Consider the following 24,166-nt stretch of genomic DNA (forward strand, 5'->3'; position numbering starts at 1 on the left):
CAAGATTTTCATATGTTTATAGATCTACTTGATTTTAACCATTTTTGAAATGTAAAATTTTATAATTAGATATAAAAATAGATGTTGAGATAATCGTAAGAACATTTTACATCAAAGTTATATATCATGATAAAATTTGAAAGTGCACTTTACTTCTACGCCCACGATGCATCTGTGTGCCAATTGCACCCTTTTACTATGAAAACAATTTATATAAGGATGCAACCTTATAATGTAGCACTACAGATGCACCTCAAAAATCCAAAAGAGTAGTTTTAATGTTGAAAAATAATAGAGAGAGATAGGTGGGTGCATAGGTGGGGGATAATTTGGACGCCCCTTGCCCAGTGGGCTCAGACTGACTCAGCCCTCCGCTGAAGCGTCATGCGAACAAACAAACGCCACATAATAGAACAAACTCATCTAGAGCATCTAGACCGTCGAAATACCAGGACATCTAGACCGTCGATATAGGGGCGGGGAGAATGAATCGCCCTTTTTGTCCCGATTGATGAAAAATGAAAATAGACGGATTAAAATCCTCGTGAGCCATTGGTGCGATTTGAGGCCCACAGTTGCTCTGCTGAGGGAGAAGATATCCTCTGCTTTGCTTTAGTGAGAGAAAGAGAGGAGAGAGAAAGAGAGAGACTCCTCATGAGCGAGGGTACCTACTGGAATGGAGGCGGCAAACTTGCTCTTCACTCATGTAACCATGGCTTCGAAGATTCTCGTGAGACCCATTCATACTGCTCCTCCTTCTTCTTCAGGTACTTCGAAAATTCTCCACTCTTTTGAGGTGTGGCTCACTATCTTCCCTCCAATTATTCGAAGTTTCGCTCTCTTTCTCTGTGAATGAGTGTGTGAATGGTGCTTCCTCAGTAGAGATTTTCACATTTTGAGATTTGTATGTCTTTTTTCTGTAAAATGATATGATAAATATATGAATGGAAAAATATGTTATGCTCAGAAAGGTACTATAGCCTACTATATCTCATGTAATTTCACATAAGGAACACTGTTCTTTTATGAATTATTCATCCCAAACTTCTTCTCAAGTTTTGCACTCTCTACAAGAATAAAAAGAATCTCAAGTTTTATGTCTTATCATAGAATAGCATTTTGAAAGCTTCATGACTTTGTCAGCAATTGCACTTGTTTTGTTTGACATACTCAACTTTTTCGTTCCCTCGCATTGTCAACATGTGTCTCCAATGCATCTGCACCCGTTAATATTCTCATACACTTTCCAATTTCCATTCCTTTGAGTTCATTTTTGTAAAAAATATGGTTGGTAGTATCTGCAATAACTCCTGTAGAAAATACATACAGGTAATAAGAAAGTGATGTCTTAAGGTGAATAGGTATTTGTAACTTTGTTAGATAATATATTGTGTGTTCTATTCATTTAGTATTTCAAGAGATGAATAATTTATTGAATGGAGGTTTTAGAAAATGAGAAAGGAAGCGTAATATGCAGATTGGCCTAATAGATCTTACATAGAGGCATTTGGTTTGTGGGATACAAAACTACTAGCAAAAACTCAGCCTGAAATTCCTGAGGGACACACATTGAGTAAGAAGAGTGCTAGTGGTCTCAGGCTCTTAGCAACATGGTGATTTCACATTTAGTTGATCCATGTTGTTCTGAAGTAAAGGGATAAGTATTGATGTATTGTTCCATGACTTCTAATGGTCTTAAAACACATGGGGTGTTACTCTTCTTCATGTGTTAGCACTTCAGGTCATATTTTTTATAAATAAATTGAGAACCATATGGGACTAGTTCATTAAAAGGGGGTGATAGATAATCTTTCTGCCAGTACGCTGAGCACCCGATGTGTATGCCTACCTATTTTTTGATCTCTTTAGGTTTTTAGCACCCTATTTGTGGGCCACCAAACATTTTTTGATGCCCAGATTTTTTGATTCCTTTCTTATTCTTTTATTTATTTGTACAAAGCAGCCAGCAAGTGGGTTTCCTCAATCTCATGCCTCTTGAGGATTTTGTATGCCTATACATATATATAATGTGAACTTCTTCAATAAACTAAGATGCTGTATTAACAAACTATTAAAAGTTGGATTTGCAATCTTTTCAGATAGACAATCAATGTAGAACAATGCATTACAAAAAAGAAACAAAGGGTATGTTTAACAAAGCGAATTAGAGTCTGTACAATAAAGATGAGGATGGACCAACCAGCTGGTGATGCGAACGAGTTACTTAGATTGATGGCATTAACATCAACCTCCATAACATTATGAGCAATGCTATAATCCAGTAGATGCATAGACATCTTTACAGATGCTAGTTTCTTGATTTTTGATCGGCTAAGATGCTATGTTCTTTGAGGGCAATTTTTGATTATTCTCATGGATAAGAGCCATCATAAACTTTTATATTTATGATATGGTTATGAAAGTTGATGATGACCTTATCATGAGTATCTCTGTGACTTCATTCCTAGCGTGACTAGCAAATAACTTAATAGTGGATGCTTCTCTTCAGCTTAATTCAGGGTTTTCCTCTGGATGGATGACCTTATTCTTGATGACTCACCATGTTAGCTAGTCAGTACCCCCCTTAAGAAGTTTCGACATTGTCCATGCTCTTCATATCTGCACTTAGTTCATGGTGTTTCTTTGGAGTCACTGTTAATCAACTTCAGTGTGTTACTTATGCTAACGCAACTCTAAGCAATGGACTACTTTCACATTGGTCCTGTTGGAGTTTGTTGCCTACTCATATTTTTGAATAAATGGTTTGATGCACTTCTCTCAACTACAGATTTTTGGATCTCCCTGTGCACTTATTTCTTGAAACAAAATGAAGCAATATATGATATGTAAATCAAATTGAAACTTGAATATTGTCAATGCCTCTGACACAAGTAATATTGTTCAGCTTTATGCTGTCCTCTAGGGTTATGGTATTCCCATGCTGGTTCCTACACTGCTTTATTCTGACAACATCATTGCAAATTGGTATCTAGGGTTATGGTGATGCAGTAGTATTTCCTGATGGAACTGTGATAGTTGTATAATCTATGGGCGGTATAATTATACTGTTTCTATGCATATCTTTATCTACATGTGGACTTTTTCGCTAACTAAGAGACACAAATTTAACTATAAAAAAAAAAAACAAACTAAGAGACAAATTTTGTTGGCAAATGGACCTTATTTTTATTTGGTGGTGGTATGATTGTTATGTTTCCTAGTACTGGAAGGGCATTTTTTTCATTCCTTGGCATTGTAGGATCCAGTTCCCTTAGTCGTTATACATATCCACAAGGGGAATTTAGTCTTCATATATGAAATATGCTTTTGTGAGGCATCTTGCCTTGATGTAAGTTACTGATAAATGTTTCTTTTAGAACTATTCTTGAACTTGGCACTCTTAACACATTATCTGTTTCTAGAAACAGTTTTTTAAAACTTATAAGCAATGTATTAAGTGATGATCTGCTTGTTAGGTAGCACTTTGAGATGGGACGAGGCCCGAGGTGGACCAACGTCCTAGGCGCCCTTCCTAGGTTAGGTGGAGTGCCTATGGCTAGGGCCCTCTAGTAGCACCTAGGCTGGTGCCTATTGCCTTGGCCCAGGGCAGGTGCCCTTGAGGCCCTGCTTGGGGACGGAAAAAGGCCTTAGGGTTGGGGCATTCTTTATTATTTTCCTCTATGAGCAAGGGTTGTTGGGGTGTTCGAACCCTGAAACCCATTTTAACTTTAGAGAGAGAGAGAAAAAGCCCTCTATAAACATGATTTGGGATTTTTTTTTGAAGTTGGCATCTTTTGGATACTTCCAAAATCTTGCAAAAGTGAAAAGATAAAATGATTGTTTGTAACACTCGAAGAGGTGTCAAAGGAGCTGTTTTTCACGACAAAATCTTGCCAATTTGAGCAACATTAATTAGGTTTTGCAAGTTTAGTTAGTTGAAAGAAATTTGATTTGAGCAAAGTTTTGGGCGATCAAATAGTGTTTAAGAAAACACCTATCTGGTTCAGTTTTTAGGGGCCCCGGTCCGGTTTCTAGTTATTTTGGGAACCGGCCGTGTTTCGGAAGAAACAGCCAATTCTGCTACAGTTTATTGTAATGTAAATTATAATTTCATAAATATATTAAATTATCTTTCTGCTTGTTTTCTATGAAATTGTTGTGAAATAGTGGGTGAAAGGTGGGGGCGGGCACGAGATGAACAAGCTTAGAGGATTTTGGGCTAAGTGTGCTGCAATTCACCAACCCTAGGGGGATGCAATATAGTCAGCCAACTACTGCGGCTGACTCCTACATTAACCCACTCTATGAATTGTCTCACCAACTCGACGAGTAGGGACAACATGATGAAGAGGAAAACACTCTCTTTAATTTTAGTATTAAATTGTATTTTTATAATTGTATGCTCCATTTTGGACAACACATTCATATCCATGATGATTGAATGCTCACTTTTTTTGTGATGTGAATGTAATAGTCAACGGACATTAAAATAGGAAACAACATCTTAATATTCACATATTTTTGGAAAATAATGAAAAATTATAATGCACTACCCTCATTTTTTCTTGAAAAGCCCCCCAAAAAGATTATATCGATATTTAATAATTGTTTGATTTTTTTTTAAGGCTGGATCCAGTCGATCCATGGATTCGAAGCTCCGATCTATGGATCTGCATCGGTTTTTTGATGGCTAATTTGGGTCACTGATCTGGGTTTTCAAACATTGCTTCTTACTAAATTGAGAGACTACAGCGAGATCTGGTAGGGTTTGCAACCCTTGATCTTTATTCTGGAGCGCTTTTTAAATGGTTGATGGGCATTCGATAAATGCCATCAATTGCGAATAGAGTCTCTACCTGCACATGGAGCCGACCAAATTTTCAAAAGGATTTATTCTATAAGTGCCAATGTCAGATTTCAATGTTTTGGCGAGGGGCCAAGTGCACTGCAGATGGCATGGCGAAATAGGGGGGGTTCTTAATTCATTTCTACTGCTTAACCTGCCTTGAAAGGTGAGCCCACTGGCTATTTTCCTCATTTATGGATGATTTTGTCATTTGCTAGACCACACAGTGTTTGTATATGTAACGTTCATATACCTATCTAATATAGTTACCCTTACTCAAAAGAAAGAAATCTGCAAATTATGCCTTTCTCAAAACTTTAAGAACAACGTTGCTGATTCTTTATTAGTTCAAAACTCAAAATCGTGGTGCAATTTTTGCTCCTTTTGAAGCTTGGTTTTTATGGTCTTGCTGCACAACTGGTCTATTAGTTCTTTTGGATAGTTTCAGCTTGTTTGGAAAGAGAGACATTTGAACCGAATACTTCTCTCTACAGTTTGGATATCACACCGTTTAGTCCAAGGCTTGGTTGACAGCTGATTTTTATTTTTATTTTATTGAAATAACATTGTATTGTTCTGGGTAAATTTAAACTTGGTACGAGAGAAACAGAATCATGGGCTCGGAAGAATTAGAGGGAGAAACTATTGTACAAAACTTTGGAATCGCGGGGAAACTCCTTAATAGGTGGGTCTTCAAATATTGAGACTAGCACCTGTGACACCCTCTCTGGCAAGGGTGTTTGTCACCCTATTGGCCTCCCTCCAAGTGTGCCTATTGGAAAAGCTTAAAAGCCTATGACAAGATGAGATATATCTCATACAAAAATATCCTCAGTCTCCACAGGCCTGGGGACATAAGCTTAACTCAATTGATCACGTTTTGGGAGTTGCCCTCAAACAAAAGCGAGGAACCCAATTTCTATCAAAGACATTGATACCAGTTGGGAGTGATTAGGCCTTGGTGATGGCTGAATCAGTTGTACCCGAGTATGTTGAGGGTTTTGCCCATGTGATTCTTGAAAATTTACCTCGAGCCAGCCAACCCTGGATTGCTGAGGGAACTTTCGTCAAAGTTCAGCTTGATCGTGTAATTCTCAGGCAGGATCCAATGGGAAGTCCTTGTGGATGGGGGCGACCATGACCAAACAATATGACCTTGTTCCTTTTAAGAGTCAACTGAGGAGTAGGGGTTAAGTTCTTGACAATTGCATTCCCAGAAAATTACTCTGGACTTGATGCAATTCTTGATGTGGTTGAAGTCTCCTTGCTGTAAAAAATGGGCCTATTCTTTTTGTTCCGAATGTTCCAAACTGAAGCAAACCATGGCCCTCCACAAAATAAGGCCTGTGTTGAGGAAGGGAATAGAGGAGTATAACTCAAAGTCTGAATAGATGTGCAATTAAGTGAGGTGCGGCCCAACTCCACCCAAAAAGATTTAGGGCACATGCCTATATTTGTGACTTGGGGTTTGTGGCCTTTAAAGCCCCTGAGAGCATGTAAATAAAAATTGTAGTAGACAATACATTTCAATTAAAGTGTGTGTTTTGGTTGATTGACCTAGGGTTAGGTGGTCTATGACCTTGGTCATGTCCAAACCCTTACTCACGGGCTTATGACACTACTGTTCAAGGTTTCCGGAGGTTCATCCCTTGTTGAGGTAAGAGAAATGCCCAACGATGGTTGGTCGGTCAGGAGAGTTTCTTTATCTTTTGTGTGCAATTGTAAACCTGTGAAAGCAAGGGCTAAATCCTCAACAAACTTTCGCACGGCATATACACACAAGAGCTCTATTCTAGAAAGCAATCCTACAAAGGGATATATGTACATGTGCATAGAGAGAGTCCCTTTTACATTATGGTGATGCATGCATTTGTCATGCTCTTAAGGGGGAACCTGTAATTCACATTTTGGGATTCACTGTTTATTGGCTAGATTTGATGAGCCAATCATGAGCCGCTGCATGAGACTATGTGTCATGGGTCTCCTTGAGATTTGAGAAGATAGTTGAAGTTCATAGTTACTGGGTCAGGTGGATTGTGTTGACAGTCACTTTTCTTGAGTAATTGGTACCAATCCACTTCTAGAAGGTTTTTTTTTACTTTAAAAAATGTTTATTTGAATTTTAGAAAATTTTCAAATTTTTTAAAATTTTTAAAATCATTATTCAGATGTATAAAACCATAGTTGTTGGAAATGCCTAAGAACCCGAATCGTTTTAGGAACTGGAATCGCTGCGGGCTAGAAGATTCATGTCTTAAGAATCGTTGTTCGTACAATAGGAATCTCTAGAAATCAGAATCTTGATTTTTGATAATCGTGTTTTGACCGAAATAGATACTAGTTTGATCAACATATGGAATCGAGATTCCGTCCTCCTTGGAATCGAGATTCCCGTCCTCCTGGAATCAACACTCCAGGAGTCAAGATTCATTAATAAGCGGAATCGAGTTTCCGACATCTATGGAATCGAGTTTCTGATATATGTGGAACAGAGATATGTTGCTGTTTCGAATCGTGATTTTAATATATCTGGAATCAAGTTTCTAAAGTATATGGATCAAAGATCCATGCCAGTTTGAGATCGAGATTTACAATAATATGGACTATGAAATGCGTTTGATGATCCCTACAAGGAATCGAGATTTCATTTTTATGGAGAAGGAAGCCACAAGCACATCTTGAGCTTCATCAACTTTAGAACCTATATTGGATGTCTATTATTAGAATGTTCCTAAATTTTAAAATGACTGTGTTGACAATTGAACTTACGCTCATTATATACAAAAGACAAGTATTTCTAAATTGTGATTTTGACTTCATTATTATAAAGACAAAATAGGATTATGTCTACACCATGGTTTTACTTTTAATTGTATGTGTTGTATTTATCAATTATATTTTAAATTTAAAGTAAAGGCCATCCGGGTGGCACAAGTAAAATAATGAAACCCTGCAACCACTAGAAGCATTCGATGGAAGATTTATACTCCAATTGACATGGAATCAATATTTAATCCTCGCTAGAATCCAGATTCAATATATTTGGGAACGCCTACCCACAATTAATACGTTCAAGTATCTAAAGATGTGTTGGATCGAGATTCCGGGATTAAGGAATCGAGTTTCCTTGGTTCCTATAAATGGTTTCTAAAGAGGTGTTGAATCGAGATTCTGAAATTAAGGAATCGAGTTTCCTTGGTTCAAAAAAATGGTTTCTAAAGATGTGCCGAATCGAGATTATGAAATTAAGAAATCGAGTTTCCTTGGTTCCGAAAAACGGTTTCCGTGGAGATTCCTTAACGAAAATGCATAATCGGGTTTCGGAACTGGAAATTTCTAAAAACTCTTGGGGCGATTGTTCCTTTTAGTGGGACTCATGTCTTGGAGGGACTAAGATCCAAGCTCCGATACATGGGGGACCCACATGGGGTGGGATGTGGGGCCCACATGGGCTACACAAGCCATACTTGGTCTGACAATCATAAAGGATGAGGTCTCCCACTTGTTTGGGAAATCTCCCCTAAGAGATTTTGAGAATAGTTTTTTAGTTAGATGAGGTACCGTGGTGTATGCTGTTTGTGGATGATATAGTTTTGATCGATGAGACTCGAAGTGGTGTCAATACAAAGTTAGAATTGTGGAGGAATGCTCTAGAATTTTAAGATTTTAAAATTAGCAAGACTAAGGCAAAGTATATGGAATACAAGTTTAGTAATAATAGAACAAAAACAAGGAAGTAGTTAAGATTGACGGTCAAGAAATACTAAAAAACAATGCACTTTCGATATTGTGGGTCGATAATTAGAATTAGAGCTGCGTGGACGAAGTGGAGATGTGCAACTAGAGTTTTATGTGATTGCTGTAATACCAATGAAGCTGAAGGGGGAGTTCTATAGGACAATTGTGAGGCGGGTTTGCTTTATGGGGCAGAATGTTGGGCAGTCAAGAAACAACATACCCATAGAATGAGTGTATCTGAGATGAGGATATTGAGATGGATGAGTGGTAAGACAGGAAAGGATAGAATTCAAAAAATACATTAAGGAGAACGTAAGTTTGGCTCCAATTGGCAATAAGATGAGAGAAAGTAGACTTAGGTGGGTTGACCATGTGCAGCGCAGACCTAGTACAACACCTATCAGGAGGTACGAGTTGGTTCACGTGGAAGGCTTAGAAAGGGCAAGGGGTAGTCCCAAGAGGGCATGGTTAGAAGTCGTGATAAAAGATAGGGGACTTATGGTCTCACTGAGGCTATGGTTCTTGATAGAGCAGAATGGCAGATCAGGATTCATATAGCTAACCCTAAATAGTTGGAAAAAGGCTTTGATGTTGATGATGAGAGAATCTTGAGAAAATCTTTGAGAAAGATTTTGTGAGCACAATTTTTGGGACTACAAAATATTTTGTTTGGAAAATATTCTTTCAATCTTTGAATTTGAGGAAATCATTTTGACTTTGAATTCCTACAATATTTTTGTGAGAGAAGAGGAAATTCTTAGTCAAAATAGAAGATGAGCTTTTTACTTGTCTTATCGTAGGTTGACTAAAAGTGGATGTGGGTAAAAAATTTAGGGGATAAGTTCTTAGATTCCTCCCTAAATCATGATGGCTGATTTTTGGGATGGATGACTCATATTTGTGTCTCTTTCACCTCACAGATTACCTAGGAGTCCAATGGACAAGAGGAACTTTAATTCAGTTGGGCCTACCTGAACCCCCTTGGAAGCTATAAATAGGGGGTTGCATGCCTCATTCAAACCACCTAAACTTTCTTAGCCTCTCTCTCTCTCCCCCCCACTCTCTGCTCTAGGGCTCTGTCTCTCATCTCTCTCTCTCTAGTCTCTCAAGCGGGGGGCAAGCACCACCCTGGAAACCCCGAGGGGTGGCATGCATAATCCAGGGCTCACAGAGGGGGCACGCCCAACCTACTTTGAAAAAAAGGGAGGTGCTACTAAGGTAGCATGCTCTAAGAGTCTTAAAGGATTTTTAGAAAACCCTAGATCTAACCCATGCTCCCTTAACCCCTTAAGGCTGTGCCTAAGGAGCTTCCTGACTTAGAGAATTCAGCAGGGCGAAAAGGATTACAGTGCACCACTGTTCAGGTAATTGAGTGTGAGATGCATCAAGTTGTAAGGGGGTGATCCTAGGCAAAGTCAAGTAAGCCTTCCTGGTTGTTCTTGGTTTATTTTCAATCATTATTTCTTAATTTATTGTAATTTCCAGTAACATTATTTGTGTTGGCATTCACAGTCAAAGTTTGTATTTGGCCCTTAAATTGAGTCATTTTTATTTGGCAGTAAAAAGAAAGATCCTATGTTGTTTTGAGGGTTATTTTTCTTAGTTACATCATATTTTTTGTGGCACCTATAAGTGGAATTGAGTTATATTTATTCCCTAGAATTCCACAGCCACTTACTTTCATGTGAAACAAACCTGCAATTGAGAAATGGATGATCTATGTTTTCTTGCACTGCTTTTCATATAGGGCATTAATTAGGTAAGGAGATAACTCTTCTTTGGACTTGATCTTGGGTTAGAGCTTTATTCGATTTAACCAGCCAATTGAACACCTGTACCTTGGGAGGCACAGGGGCAACCCAAGCCCTCAACACAGTGACTGAGCTTGTGGAAAAGGGGATTGCAAACATTGTAAAAATAAGGACCATGAAAGTACCTGAACGCATGGGCATCCACACCTGTTGTCGCCACCTGAATGGGCAATGAAGTGCAAATTTAGGAGGCCCAGCAGAGCACTCAGTTCCACAGCTTCACCGAATTCTCCTGGAAGTAAGCGACCGGACTGTTTGCTCACCCAAATGTTTGTAGTATTCCACTACTTGGGCGTCTTGCTTTGAGGCGACAAGAAAGATGTGAGGCAACTCTTAACTATAAGCGTTGTGAACCCAGCAACACGTACTTCTAGAATCTGCCCTCCAAGAACCCATGTTGTCTAGGAAGCCATCCTATCATTCACCCCTTATTTGTTCTTGATTACCTGTCACCAGAAATGATTCTCTTATGTGGAGAATCTCCACCGCCACTTATCCAATAGTGCTGAGTTGCAATATGCAGCCTTCTAATACCAAGAACACCCTGTTTTTTTTAGCAGTAGTGATGGATTCCCATCGGTACTTATGGGCTTGCCGAGCCCCACTCCATAGGAATGCCTGAATATTAGATAACATGGCCTTCATCAAGGGTATCCGGCCTTCCCAGCACAGGTGCTGCATTTCAAGGCAGCTAGTATTCTTTCAAACTTTTCTACAATTCCATCCCAAAGGGCTTTCCTAGGCTTTCCCACACACAGCAGTAATCCAGCGTACTTGCTGGGGAGGGAGTCCACCCCACAACCCAGTCTTCTTGCCTGGTCTAATGTATTGTCATTGGACAGACCGACCCCCCAAAAGCTTAGTTTTTTCATGTTTACCTTGAGTCCTGTTGAGCATCTGAAACATCTGATGAAAAATCAGAGACTAAACTTTGTTGAAAGCTGATCTGTATCTTTAATCAGATCATTATTCATCTAGACTTTTTCAGCTGTTAAAGTTTGCATAACTGACATTGTAATTTTCTTAGACGAAAATTCTTGCAAATATTTACTTTATGCTTCAACCGTTAGGTGCCTAACGTAATAGTTGGCAATTGGCATATGCTTCTTTACAAACTTATTAACTGTATATTCTTATGACATTTTTTTAACATGGAATGGTGGCATATCTGCATTTGTTCCTTCTTCCATGGTATGTTAATCGTCATGTTCTTTAATTTTCTTTTCAAATGATGATAATATTTTAGTTCTATTATTAAATGTTAATGTTTACTTTATGACTACAGTTTTAACGTCTCCTGACCAAGCTCCTCTCACGGCGACCATGTTGTCAACTACATCAGCAGTTCGACATTTTCCAGCATCAGTAGTTTTACATGAGCAGCGTGATGATTTGAGGTCTCCTACTTCTAGTCCCAAGGAAGATAAAGCATATCAGGTGAAATTAGATGTGTAATTAATAAAAGCTGTCACTTAGTGCAAAAAGAACACCTGCTCTTGGATTTTAGTCAGTTACATTCTCTTTTTTATTTTTGTCGTTAACAGAATCTGTTGAACATAATGTGACTAGAGCAGAGTGAGTCAAACACTTCCCACATCATTGCAGTTAGTTTCTTTTATTTCTAAATTTGTTGCACTGCCTGTGGTGCCGCTAAATTTGACGATGTGGGACAATCTCCCGCTTTAACTTGTTACTTTATATGGGCATGTGAGGGGGAGCGTTTAGGCTTTGAGCAACTAAAGGGGTGGTGGCACAATTGGCTAGTGTGTAGGTCTCATAGCTTTAAGAGTAATCCTAATGTCAAGAGTTCAAACCTCTCTCACCCGAACGTCATTTATTTACCCCAAAGAAAAAAACAAAAAAACTTTGAGCGTGCACAAACTAATTAAATGACATGCAATTAAAAACTTAGAGCGCATGCAAATTAATTAAATGACATGCAATTAAATTTCTTAATTAGATGACGCACAATTAAATTTGTTAGCATATGGTATACTAATTAAATTTATTAGCATATGGTACACTAATTAGGTTACTATATAGAACGCAAATTAATTAAATGACTAATATGGAAATTATATGGTAGGTTTTGTTACCATATTATTATTATTTCTTGACATTCTTGGTCACCGATCCATTTTTTAAAATATGGGATATTTTAAGAGAGAAAAATAACACTAGCTCATACCACTTTAGAATCTATTTTCAAGTTGTTTTATCAATTATCCCATATTTGAATGTATTTATTTAATTTCCTAATTTTATTAAAATATGATTACAAATTTATGTTTCTAAATTCTATATTTCTGTCCAAACTAATTATTATACATTAGATTTATTCATTTGTGAGGGTCATACCCTTGTTTTTTGAACAACCTTTATTATAATGTTGTAATTAATAATTCTACTAAGTACAATGATAACCAAGTCTTATATTTTATTAGTTAATTTATTTAAATTATATTGTTATAGTTGTACATTACATTTTTAACTTAGATGATATTATAAGACAAATTTCAAATTTATTCTTATTTGTATTGTAAAATGATTATTAAATATTAACCAATAATTCTAATTTTAATGTGTAATATTGTAGTTAGTTAGGTTGTGATAATTTTGAACGAGTAAAAAGATTTACTAAATGTTTGATGTGATACTAATTTCACTCTATATAGAAAATTGTCTTCTTTAATCCTATAATATGGAAGAGTTTTCTAATTTTTTTAAATTATTTAGATGTAATTTTATAAAGCTATATAATAATTAATAATTATACAGAGATCCAGACAGGAAAACAACGTCTCAGTATTTACCTATTTTTACAAAATAATGAAAGTACATAATGCACTACTCCCAATTTCTTTTAGAAACTAAAAGAATATTATTTTTAGAGATATATAACGATTTTTTGAAAACTTTTTGGGATAAAACTTGTCGATTCTCCGATCCGATCCACTGATCAGACATGGGTATGGTGAGGCCGATTCGGGTTACCGATCCATTTTTCAAAACATTGGTTAGTACTTAGTACTAGTTGTCTAATCTACTAGTAGTTTAAGATTGAATTTGAATGTTGGATTATATTTTGCTATTTTTCTTAATACGTTATTAACTAATTGTCCAAATCTCAAGTACTTTGGTTTGTCTTTGGAGTTTGGATTGATTCAACATAAAAAAATGTATTAGAAATGTCTCGGTATGCAAATTTTTAACAATTTGGGCCTAGAACAGTTTTTTAAGGCACCTCCTTGTTCTTCCACCTGGGCCTCCACCTGGTGTTTTTTGGAACATTTCTTTCTTGTGATCTTTATGTTTCTTTTAGACATTTAGGCCTGAGCAGAGTGATTTACTTGTCACAATGTAAGTCATTTTGTTGCTATGGTTACTGACTAATATCCATGTTATCTGTTATCTTGAACGTTCACATTTGGAGTGATTGGATGTTTCATTTACGATTATATCTTTGAGGATCTTCTTTTCTTTTCTTGTTACTGGTCTTGTTTCTCTGAAAGAAGTATATAAAACAAATTACAAAAGCTAGCCACTCTCAATGGATTATAAGATCCTAATGGACCTAACACTCTCTACCTATTCCCTCTTGTCCCTGTGCCCATTGGTCCCTGTAGGAACATAGCAACATGGGTGAACTCAAATTATCACAGAAAGAAAAAGAGAAAAGACGAATAAGACATGGTTTCCTTCACCATTCCTAACATGCAGTTCCCTGGTTTCCTTGAGTCATGTATTAATGCTTTCCTTGTAATGCAAACGTTGCTCAAGTCATTGATGACACTACGTTAATCCATTCTATCATAAGAGGCTTAATAGATCTTCCACCATTTATTCTGACCTAAGCAAGTGGGCCTAAGGCTTCAGCCAAGAGGAATTTTATAAACCCCCCTTTTGCCTAGCTTAGCATATTTTGCGTTACCCATTTTTATCTTGAATAGCCATTTTGAATAAGCATACATAAATGCAAATTTCTTCAGAGGTTATCCAAATTAATCTTTGATGTCCTTTGCTATAAGGGAAATCCACACACTTCTAGGTTTTTTTTGCTGCAGAAAACTTGATCTCAGCGCACTGTTGGCCTTCTAACCATTCATCTTCCTCCCTCTTAAAACATTGCTTTTCTTCTCCTACTACTTTTCGAGGATCCCCTCCATCAATTCCACCACAATGATCCCCTTTGTTTCCATGTGGCCCTTGTTCCTTATTGCATCGGAAAACAAGGAAACTAAAAGGAATCCGACTTATGCAAGGAACTTTCGTAGTAGTTCTACACCTCCATGCCATGGAGCAACGGTGAAACAAGTATTCCAGATTGTGACTTGCAGTGTTTCTCATTCTTGCACTGACACACCACTTAGAAATTGTGACTGTGATATACAACTTCCTAAAATGGTGAGGTGTAAGATCTTTTTACAAGCCAACCAAATGAAGGAAGGTATGCTAGTGGGTGCCTCCTGCTCTTCAGGCCATCAAAAAGTAGATATAATATCACATTATAGTTTGGTCAACTGGTTTGCAACCTCGAGGAATGAATGCATGTTTTCTTTTGTTGGTTTTGACAGTTTTAAAGAAAAATGTTTCTAGAATGGCACAACTGGCTGGCTGTTTGTCAATCTCAACTATGGCGTTTATTTTTCTTTTTCTATTCCTAATCTAATGTGTAATCCTATTATTTAAATAATCAGATTATTAGTTGATTGTATTAGGTTTACATATCCTTACTGAGCCATAAGACATGGTTTGGACTTCAGACCTTTATGTCTTTGACTGTCATGGACATCATGATTTTAAATCCGTATGTAATGCCATTCCAGGAAGTGATGGATAGAGCTCGAACGGAGGTCTATGCATCTATTGGCGCAGAGACAAAGAATTTTGAAATTGACCAATATCTCAAGGACTTTGAACGACAGCTACTTTACTGGCCGGCTTTATGGTATTTGTAAGATAACTCGAGCTGTTCTTCCTTTAATTTTACCATGCTTCAATGTCATTTTTATTTCTGCATTTGTGTATTTTACTGCTATTTTGTTGCCTAGTACCTCTTATTTATTTCCGGTTCCTCTTTCATCTGACTTCTCTTCACAGATCTCCATCTCGAATTCTGCCGAAGTCTTTGTTATCCTTACCTTTTCAATGTAAACCTCTAGAGACAGATATAGAAAGTGAAATAAAAGAAAGTAGAAAGAAGCAAACAAACTGTAGCTCATTGAACCCAATGGATGTCCTAGTCCTTGCAAAACGAGCAGTAATGGCATCTAAAGCAGCAGCTGCTTTGGTAGAGCATTCAGATCTCACAGTTGGCAATCCTGATGGAGACATTTCTCCCTGGTTAAACTCTCACCATCTCAATGCTTCCATCATTATATGAAGGATAATTGCAGGTCTTATCACCTCATCTGACTATACTCTAAATCGTCTTTCTTACAGTTCGGGTTTGAAAGAAATTTGTATCCAAGTCCCAGATGAGGACATGAGGACTACAATAAGATCTAAGCGGCATTTAGAGAGGCAAATTAAGAGAAGAAGGGTGCCAAAGAAACTGAAAGATTTCAGTGCAAATTTTGAAATTGGGAAGAAGCCCGAAAAGGTCAAGAATAAAAGCTTCGATCCCAATGATCCCTTGAGGTTCTTTCTATGGGGCCCTATAACAAAACAGCTTTTGACAGAGAAAGAAGAGTCAGAACTGTTTGTAAAAATTCAGGTATATGTCTGGTTCATTATTTGCCCTTGGTCTTATCCTATTGATTCAAGCTTTATACTGCACGCTTGTGAATATGTATACCACTGTCAATTTTAAAAGAAAATGTGAGATTTGGTTATAAAATAATTTTCTTTTCACTTCGCTTTTGAAAAAATATGTTTTGTTTGTTTTTTTCCTTCTTCAATTTTAGGACCTGATGAGAGTTGAGGAAGTAAAGAAAGAATTAGAAATGCAGTTTGGTTGTGAACCAACCGTAGTTGAATGGGCAAGAGCTGCTGGGATGAGTTATGGGTCATTGCAGTCTTGCATCCACTTTGGGAGGAAAAGCAGAGAGAAAATGATATATGCAAATTTCCGCTTGGTAGTCCATGTTGCTAAGAATTACCAAGGACGAGGGCTGAGCATTCAAGATCTTCTGCAGGTGAGTCTGAGAAATGTATCTTCTTAATATTATTGTCCAATTTCCTCTTTTCCTTTTGGGAAAACTAATCAAGAAACTTTGTTCTTCTTCATTGTTGTTTTATTTGATATTATTGTCCAATTTCTAAAATTTTAGAAACTACTTAGGGCTATGTTTTCCCACACAAAAAAAAAAAAGAAAAGAAGAAAAAGCTTACGTAGAGCTAGGATAACCCTAGATGCAATAGGTTGGACTCATGCGAATTAATCTAGGATATCAAGTCACCAAATTAAATGCTTAGATGGCTTTTACTTAGAAACTGACAGTACACGATAGACTCCAGGAGTTACTTTGGATGTAAAATAAGGAGTTACTCTGTCTGCTAACTTGTATGATTTGGTGAGTGCTACTGATTCAAGTTGTCTAAAAGATTACGCAAAGTTTTCCTTTTCCGTCTAAATTGGCCAGACCAAAGAGGAAAAGAGGTTGAAAGTGAAAAAGGGGGAGAAAATTAAAGGAAATTGTATAATCATTAAAAGAAAAACAAAAGTGGCTGACAGAATATTTAACATCTTGCTGAAGCCAATTTGGGCCACATCATTCTCTTTGGCCTATGGCCTAAGCAACTTCTATATATCTTAATAGGCCAGGTGTTTACACACGATTCCGAGAGTGACCAGACTACTCTAAGTCTGATTTATCTGAGAGTAGAAGAGGTGAGTTCCGTCAAATTACGATTTATGAGCAGATCATTCTTGAAAGACCTCTTTTCTCACAATCGTCTGTCGAGTTGGCTTAGTTTCATGTAAAATCTGAAAAGAAATGCAAAACAATAAATGAAAGCAGGCAAAAAGGATAAAGATGAATGAAAATAATAAGGGAAAATAAAACAAAAGGAAGAAAGAACCTGGAAGTTGGGTCCTTAGGCGCGGCACCTGGACTTGGGCCTGAATCAGATGGCAAATTTTGAGTCTCTGCTCCTTGATCTTCGAGATGTTGATCCAGATTGTCAGATTGTACTCCGGGAAAGAGTTGTGCTGAAGGATTTGCTTCTAGGCTTTTGTATTTGATTTGAAATGGTTGTCTTTATTGCTGAATTTTTCTGGAAACAATGTTCTAGATCTAGGGTTTCAGGGGTCTGGGTAGGGTTTAGATCTCAGAATTAGTGTTAGGGTTACGGGTTGAAGGCTAGGGTTTTAGTACTGTGGACTGATTCCCCCAAAATGATTAGGAAAAGGCGTATGTATAGACAAATGCTCCAAAACAGAAAGTAGAGGTCTAGGTTAAATCTAGGCAATCGACATGTCAGCGAGGCGAGTTGCATCTCTAGGCTTCTAGGTCCAGTGACACACTTTGCATTGCTGACAGCTGTCAACTTCTGGTTGATGCAGAATTTCCTAGGATTTATTGTTTTGATATACTTTTATTGATAATTCTGCTTGAAAAATTTCGATTGGACAATTTTATGAATATTGTCTCTCTAATTTGCACTAGGACGTGCCTATTTCGGGATAAAATTGGGTGTTTGGGAATATTATGGGGAATACTCTAAAGTGGACTATGGTTCAGTGTATCCTATGGTGTATTAGGATGGTACGCTCCAGGATTTTAGAACTCAGAAATAAATCTAAATACGCTGGGCCGCTGGCCAAAGACAATCGAGGGACCTCTTCACTTCAGCCTAATGGTAGAGATCAGTATTTGGCTGTTGGGCTGACATTGATATCACTTAGATTTCCTAGCTTTTATAGTTTATCCTCCCTTGATGAGGCATGTTTTGTGGTGCTACTACCTTCTCCTTCTGTGCCATCATATTTTTTGGAACACCCCAAAATGACAACTTTGCGAGAGTAACTCAACCTCTAACTCCGTATTCAAGTGAACTGCATAGATTAGTCCTGCTTTTAGGGGTTCTTTTGTTTTCTTTTTTTGAGTAAAGCTGATCGCACGATATTAATGATCCCCTAACGCATGGCCCAATTTGTACACAAAGGAAAGAAATTAAAGGGAAGAAGTATGAAATACTTGGGCATGCACTATGCTGATTGTGTAATTGGCATGGTAGCACCCTTTTTGGCTAATGCCCTTTGCCAAGGCATTAGCCCTTCTCTAAACATGTCTGACGGTGATAGAAAAGCCAAGAAATCTTGAAAATTTGATAAAAAATGGGCTCAAGTCTCCCAGACCATGGGGAGGAGTTGGGGACGCAGGAAATTACAATCTTAGGTCCCCTTCTGCTGGAAGGTTAACTCATTTTCCAAGCTTTTAGGGCTTCCTTGCTGTTACTGTATACAACATGGATCCCTCCACTCCCATTTGCATCATTTGGTGCCTTTTGAACCCTCCTCAAATAACTGTATCTTTAACTAATAAATGCAACCGCATGATCACCGATTACCCACTCGAACAATCCATAGTTACTGAGATCACGCAAGAAGTGGTCGCTCCAGCTCCGGAAGCTTGATCTTGTGCTCCAAGACCAGGGATCTCGATAGTAGACGAATTTTGAAATTAAGGATCTTAATCCACAAAATTTGGGATCTAGATCCCTGTTTAATGGGATCCTAATCTCTCTCATCAAGTAGAATCGAGCTTTGACTAACATGGTATCAAACTGCTTTTACATTGCTACTGAAAATCACTAGCAAATTTTGAGTCCCATGCATGGACCACCCATCTCTTCCTCAACCCATCCTGTCTCTTAACTTCCTAGCCCATAATATCTCTCTCTCTCTCTGTCTGCAAGAGCATATTTCTCTAAAAATTCTGAAATTAGAATTGGCTTTCAGTATAAAGATCAACCAGTTGAGAAACTGTCTCATTTCCAAGAATGGCAACCAGGGTTTGAAGCTTGAAGCTTGAACTTCGAACTTCTAAGTCTCAAAAATGAACACCATAACATGCATGCTGCTGCCACATTACGTTATGGAACCTGTAAATGAGTGCAGCTGCAAAGTTAAAGCTTTACCATTATTTTCATTTCCCTTACTGGAAGCTCTATAAGCTTTGTACATTTGATCTTTGTCTCTAATACCCCTCTCGTGCCATATCCACCATTACAGAGGCTTTTGCAGGTTGATCCTTTCTTTGCCCCTGGATCCTTTTTATCTTCCTTTGAATTTGGAGTGTTTGACCTGTTGCATGCATAGTCGCATGTAAATGAAAGGATGCAAACCAGAAAAAAACAAGGAAAACCATATTTTCATCAAATACTAGAGCTTCTTTCATGCCTGAGGATAGAAATTTGAATCCTCATTTTGGGCTTTCAGTTTCACTAATCACTTATGAAATACACTCCAATTAAAAATGTTTAGAAAATGGGACTCTTTGTATTCAATGATAATTTAGTTTTTTGAATCAGAAAAAACATTAATGATATCAATCAATGAACTTTGTTCTCGAGCTAGAGTACACTAGTTAAGTGCTTTTGAGGAGCCTCGATTCTAAGCTGGACAGACCTTGATCATATGTACTTCATCCTTAAATCCTGGGCAAATTTGGATCGTGCTTCCTTCATGTTGGGATCATGATCCCTTTTAACTCACAGTCTATGGATCTTGATCCCTATCCCACAGATCTTCATGCGTCTCTCGATCCCACGGTCCTGATCCTGAGCAGATTTGACCTCGCTTCTGATCTCGGTAGCTATGAAACCATCTGCTTGGCTTTCCATAGGTTGCTCTGACCCATCTTGACTCCTGAAGTTTAATGTACTCAACTTCCAATAGGAAACAACTATGGAAATTAATTTTAAAAAGGCAACTTGTCCTCTAATTAGTTTTCTGCATAGAACTTTATGAACGAGTGCTGACCGTCAACCACATCCAAACGAGGGGTGTGCCCTGCCCCAATAGATGCGTCATGGCTGCTACCATTTGGGTGCTTTGGAGGGAAAGAAATAGAAGAACTTTCAGGGGCGACCAATCCACTACTGAGTCCTTGATTGACAAAGTTAGGAAGCTTTGTCTCTTTTTGGGCAAGAAATCATAAGTTCTTTAAAGACTTCTCGATGTTTGACTTATACTGCAATTGGAAGACCTTTTTGCTTTTGGCTACCCCTAGAATTTCTCGCACCTTGCTCTGGAGATTGCCAGAACCAGGCCTGGTTAAGTTTAACTCCCTTGGCAACCCTGGGCCCTCTGGCATAGGAAGCCTGTTTAGAACTCATGACGGTTGCACTTTGCTGTCCTTCTCCAAACCAATTAGTTTTGTGGAGTCCACTTTTGCTGCGGCCTTTGCCCTGTTGGAAGGCCATCTGAAGTTTGATCCCAATTGGAGCCCGGAGCTGGTGGTGGAAGGGGACTCCAAGAATGTCATTGCACGGGCCTCCAACCTCACACCTTGTCCGCGGCGGCTCGACCACATATTCGACGAGATATCTCACATCTGCAGGGGCTTGAGAGTCTCTTGGAATCACGTCTATAGGGAGGCCAACTCCGCGGCCGACTCTTTGGCCAAGGAGGGAGCCCAATTGAACCCCATATCGGGGCCTTAGGCATTTTTGCTCGTTTCTTCTCCCTTACTCTTATCTTTTTGTATCTTTCATTATTTGCTGTAATGCATTTTTTGGACTCCTTTGGGGTTTTTGCATAGGGTGCCCTGAAATTGGGGTGCCTCATTTTTGTACTTCTTTCTTTATGCAATATAGGTAAACGTCCTCAAAAAAAAAAAGTTAGTGTCTTTCCAAGGTCTCTGCTTAGTAACTTTGTATTAATACTGTACACTGGTATTTAAGTAATATGGCTTTCTAGGAAAAACCAAATATTTGAATTTCAGAAGTATTTTCATCTAAAAGTAATGCGGCTTCGTTGCTGTCCTGTTTTCTGTTTAATTTTTCTTATTCTTGTTTTGTGTTAATGATGATTCTCTTGTTCCAGGAGGGGAGTGTGGGACTCATGAAAAGTTTAGAGAAGTTCAAGCCTAAAACTGGTTGCCGATTTTCAACATATGCTTATTGGTGGATACGTCAGGCGATTAGAAAGTCTTTGTTTCAAAATTCCAGAACCATCCGATTGCCGGTACATCTATTTTTTTTTTTTATTTGGGAAAATATCAAAATAAGGGGTTGAAACCACTTACTATATCTCTAAAGGGAGTAAAAGCTTTCAAATTGTACTAAGGTATGCTTTTCAATTTCTATATCAATCAAATGTCATTTAAAAAAAAAGAGAAAAAAAAGAGGTTGAAAATTACCAAAGTACCCCTAATTGTTCTGGCGTCCCACACCAAATAGGGGCTATTTGGAAATTCTTCAACTTTCATGTGTAATTTGTAATCTTTTGATATCTATTTCCAAGCTTTATTTTAAGGAAAAAGTTTATATAATATTGCAACCTTAAAATGTAGAATTAAAAATGCACCTCAAAAATCCATCGGAAAAGTTTGTTTTAATGTTGAAAAACCCTTCTAATTGATAATCTTGACATCAAGATGTATGAATATGAAAAAAAAAAAAAAAAGATTTTGAGTCCCAAAAATAGTGCATTTTGCAACACATTATCTAGATTGTCCATTTTCAAGATTTTCATATGTTTATAGATCTACTTGATTTTAACCATTTTTGGAGTTAAAAAATTTAATAATTAGATATGAAAATATATTCTCAGATAATCCTAAGAATTTTTTAAACCAAAATTACATGTTATGATAAAATTTGGCGGTGTGCCTTAATTGGATTGTTTAAGGTTGCAACCTTATAGAAAACAAACCCTTATTTTAATGTCCTTTTGGTCTTAGTCAACATATAGTACATGTTTTAGATCTGTTTCTATTTTGTTCTTTCAGTCATCATATATTGAATGCAAGAACAATATTCTAGGGTCTCTCTCTCTCATATCTTGAAGAGTTCAAACCTCTCCTCTCTTGCAACAATGATAATGCCACTTCTCTCATGAGGGTGAGAGAAGGATATTCTTGAACATCATTGTGAGAAACATACATACAGATCAACTCACGCATGGTACCCTATCTGAAGAAAAAGGATAAACATTTTTTATGTTTATTGGAAACAGGAGAATGTATATGGACTACTGACGAAAATAAAAAATGCGAGGAGGCTATATTTTCAAGAGGGACATCGTCCAACTAATGAAGAGCTTGCCCAACGAGTTGGCATTACTGTGGATAAACTGGAAACAGTACGTGTATTTTCAAAGCTTCCTGTCTCGATTCAGCAGCCTGTTTGGTCAGATCAGGATGTCACAATCCAGGTAGATTTTTTTCTCATGTTTATTTCTTCTAAGTAATTTCTGTGGAATTCAGTTTCATTCTGAATATTGAAAAATGAGCACCAAATATTGGTTCTTATAAGATGATCGGCTTTTCTCCAATATTTGAAAATGTTTCTAAGCAATTATTATTTTATGCCTTCTCGCATAGCTGCCATAAATTAATGCTTGTTGGTTGCTGTTATTGTCTTTCCAACAAAATCACCTTTGTTGGAGAACAAACTATGGCCCGTTTTCTCAATGTTACTTGGTTAATAAGCTTCGGTGACCCTTCTCCCTATTTCCTCATACATTTCTGTTTCTTCATGCAACTAAGTAATGTTGTAAGAACTGGTGGTGGCAACAGTCTCTTGTGAGGGCCAGCAAAAGTTATATCTTGTTCCTATTAAATACTATAATAGTTGACTTTCCTCAATAGGTGCATTACATGTTAGCTAATCCTTAAAGAATGAGGTAGTATGGCAATCTACATGTAATCCCATCCTCCTTTTGTTGCATATAGACGGTGGATGGCATGGGGCCCTGGGTGCATACCATATAGCATACATGGGTTGTGTGGTACACTTTTCTTAAGAATTTCAATTGTAAAGGGCATGCTTGTGTGCCTTCATTTCCAATAATTACTTGAATGCATTAATACATTATTGTTGTATTATTGCAGGAGATCACTGCAGATCCTAAGGTTGAAACCCCAGAGAAAAATGTAGCCAAGCAGCTGATGAGGCGGCATGTTCGCAACCTCCTCAGCCTTCTCAATCCTAGAGAGAGGCAAGTAATTAATTTGAGGTTTGGTATCCAAGGTAGAGAGAGAAAGTCTCTTTCAGAGATTGGTGGCATGTTTAATGTATCAAAAGAACGAATACGCCAAGTTGAAAGCAAGGCTTTGGAGAAGCTCAAGAATTGCACTCAAACACAAGGCTTAGAAGTTTATGCAGAGTTACTTAATTGAATCAGGGTAATGTTATTCAAAAAACCCATTTTTCTCCAGTTAGATAATTGTATAAGGTGTTATTTATAGTAAGAATCATTATACAGTGTAAAGTAGGTATTGACTGCCTTCCTCTTTGTTATAAGGGATGTTGTTCTATGTTTCCATGGTAACAGCAGTGCATGGATGGTTATGGATGGATGTATCATATCATTGTATGCTATCATTATTTTGATTTCAATGGAAGTGGTTGTACAGTTAATTCGTGGTGCGTACACACTCTTAGAAATGCAAATACGAGCTGGAAAATGGAGATAATGTGGGAGAATCATGATCAATTTACCTCTGATTTTGCTAGATTATACGGGTGAATACCGAAGATAATGGTTTTCCGAATTCAGTGAAGTATGGTAGGAAGTAATGTACTCTTCGAGGCTGTTCCTTGGAATACAGCCTCTCCCTATGTCCTTAATGCCTCTTTCTCTGATGCTTGCCTTTAT

The 24,166-nt window shown here is 37.6% G+C and overlaps 1 protein-coding gene across 2 annotated transcripts; it reads left to right on the forward strand.

The window, feature by feature from the left end:
- Positions 1-565: 565 nt before the first annotated feature.
- SIGF (RNApolymerase sigma-subunit F) lies at positions 566-23,928 on the forward strand. Of its 2 annotated transcripts, XM_020670834.2 has the most exons (10): positions 566-767; positions 4,626-5,012; positions 11,681-11,832; positions 15,222-15,349; positions 15,496-15,738; positions 15,838-16,111; positions 16,302-16,532; positions 21,389-21,529; positions 22,523-22,720; positions 23,400-23,928. In XM_020670834.2, exons 3-10 carry the CDS (start codon positions 11,719-11,721, stop codon positions 23,685-23,687), a joined length of 1,617 nt encoding a protein of 538 aa, XP_020526493.1. In that variant the 5' UTR covers positions 566-767; positions 4,626-5,012; positions 11,681-11,718; the 3' UTR covers positions 23,688-23,928. The 2 variants fall into 2 exon arrangements, with proteins under 2 accessions (XP_020526493.1, XP_011624483.1); XM_011626181.3 differs by lacking the exon at positions 4,626-5,012.
- The last annotated feature ends 238 nt before the right edge of the window (positions 23,929-24,166 follow it).

This window comes from Amborella trichopoda, chromosome 7, assembly GCF_054954075.1.
Source record: "Amborella trichopoda isolate Santa Cruz 75 chromosome 7, AtrichopodaSantaCruz75HAP2 v2.0, whole genome shotgun sequence".
In the NCBI taxonomy this organism is placed as follows: domain Eukaryota; kingdom Viridiplantae; phylum Streptophyta; class Magnoliopsida; order Amborellales; family Amborellaceae; genus Amborella; species Amborella trichopoda.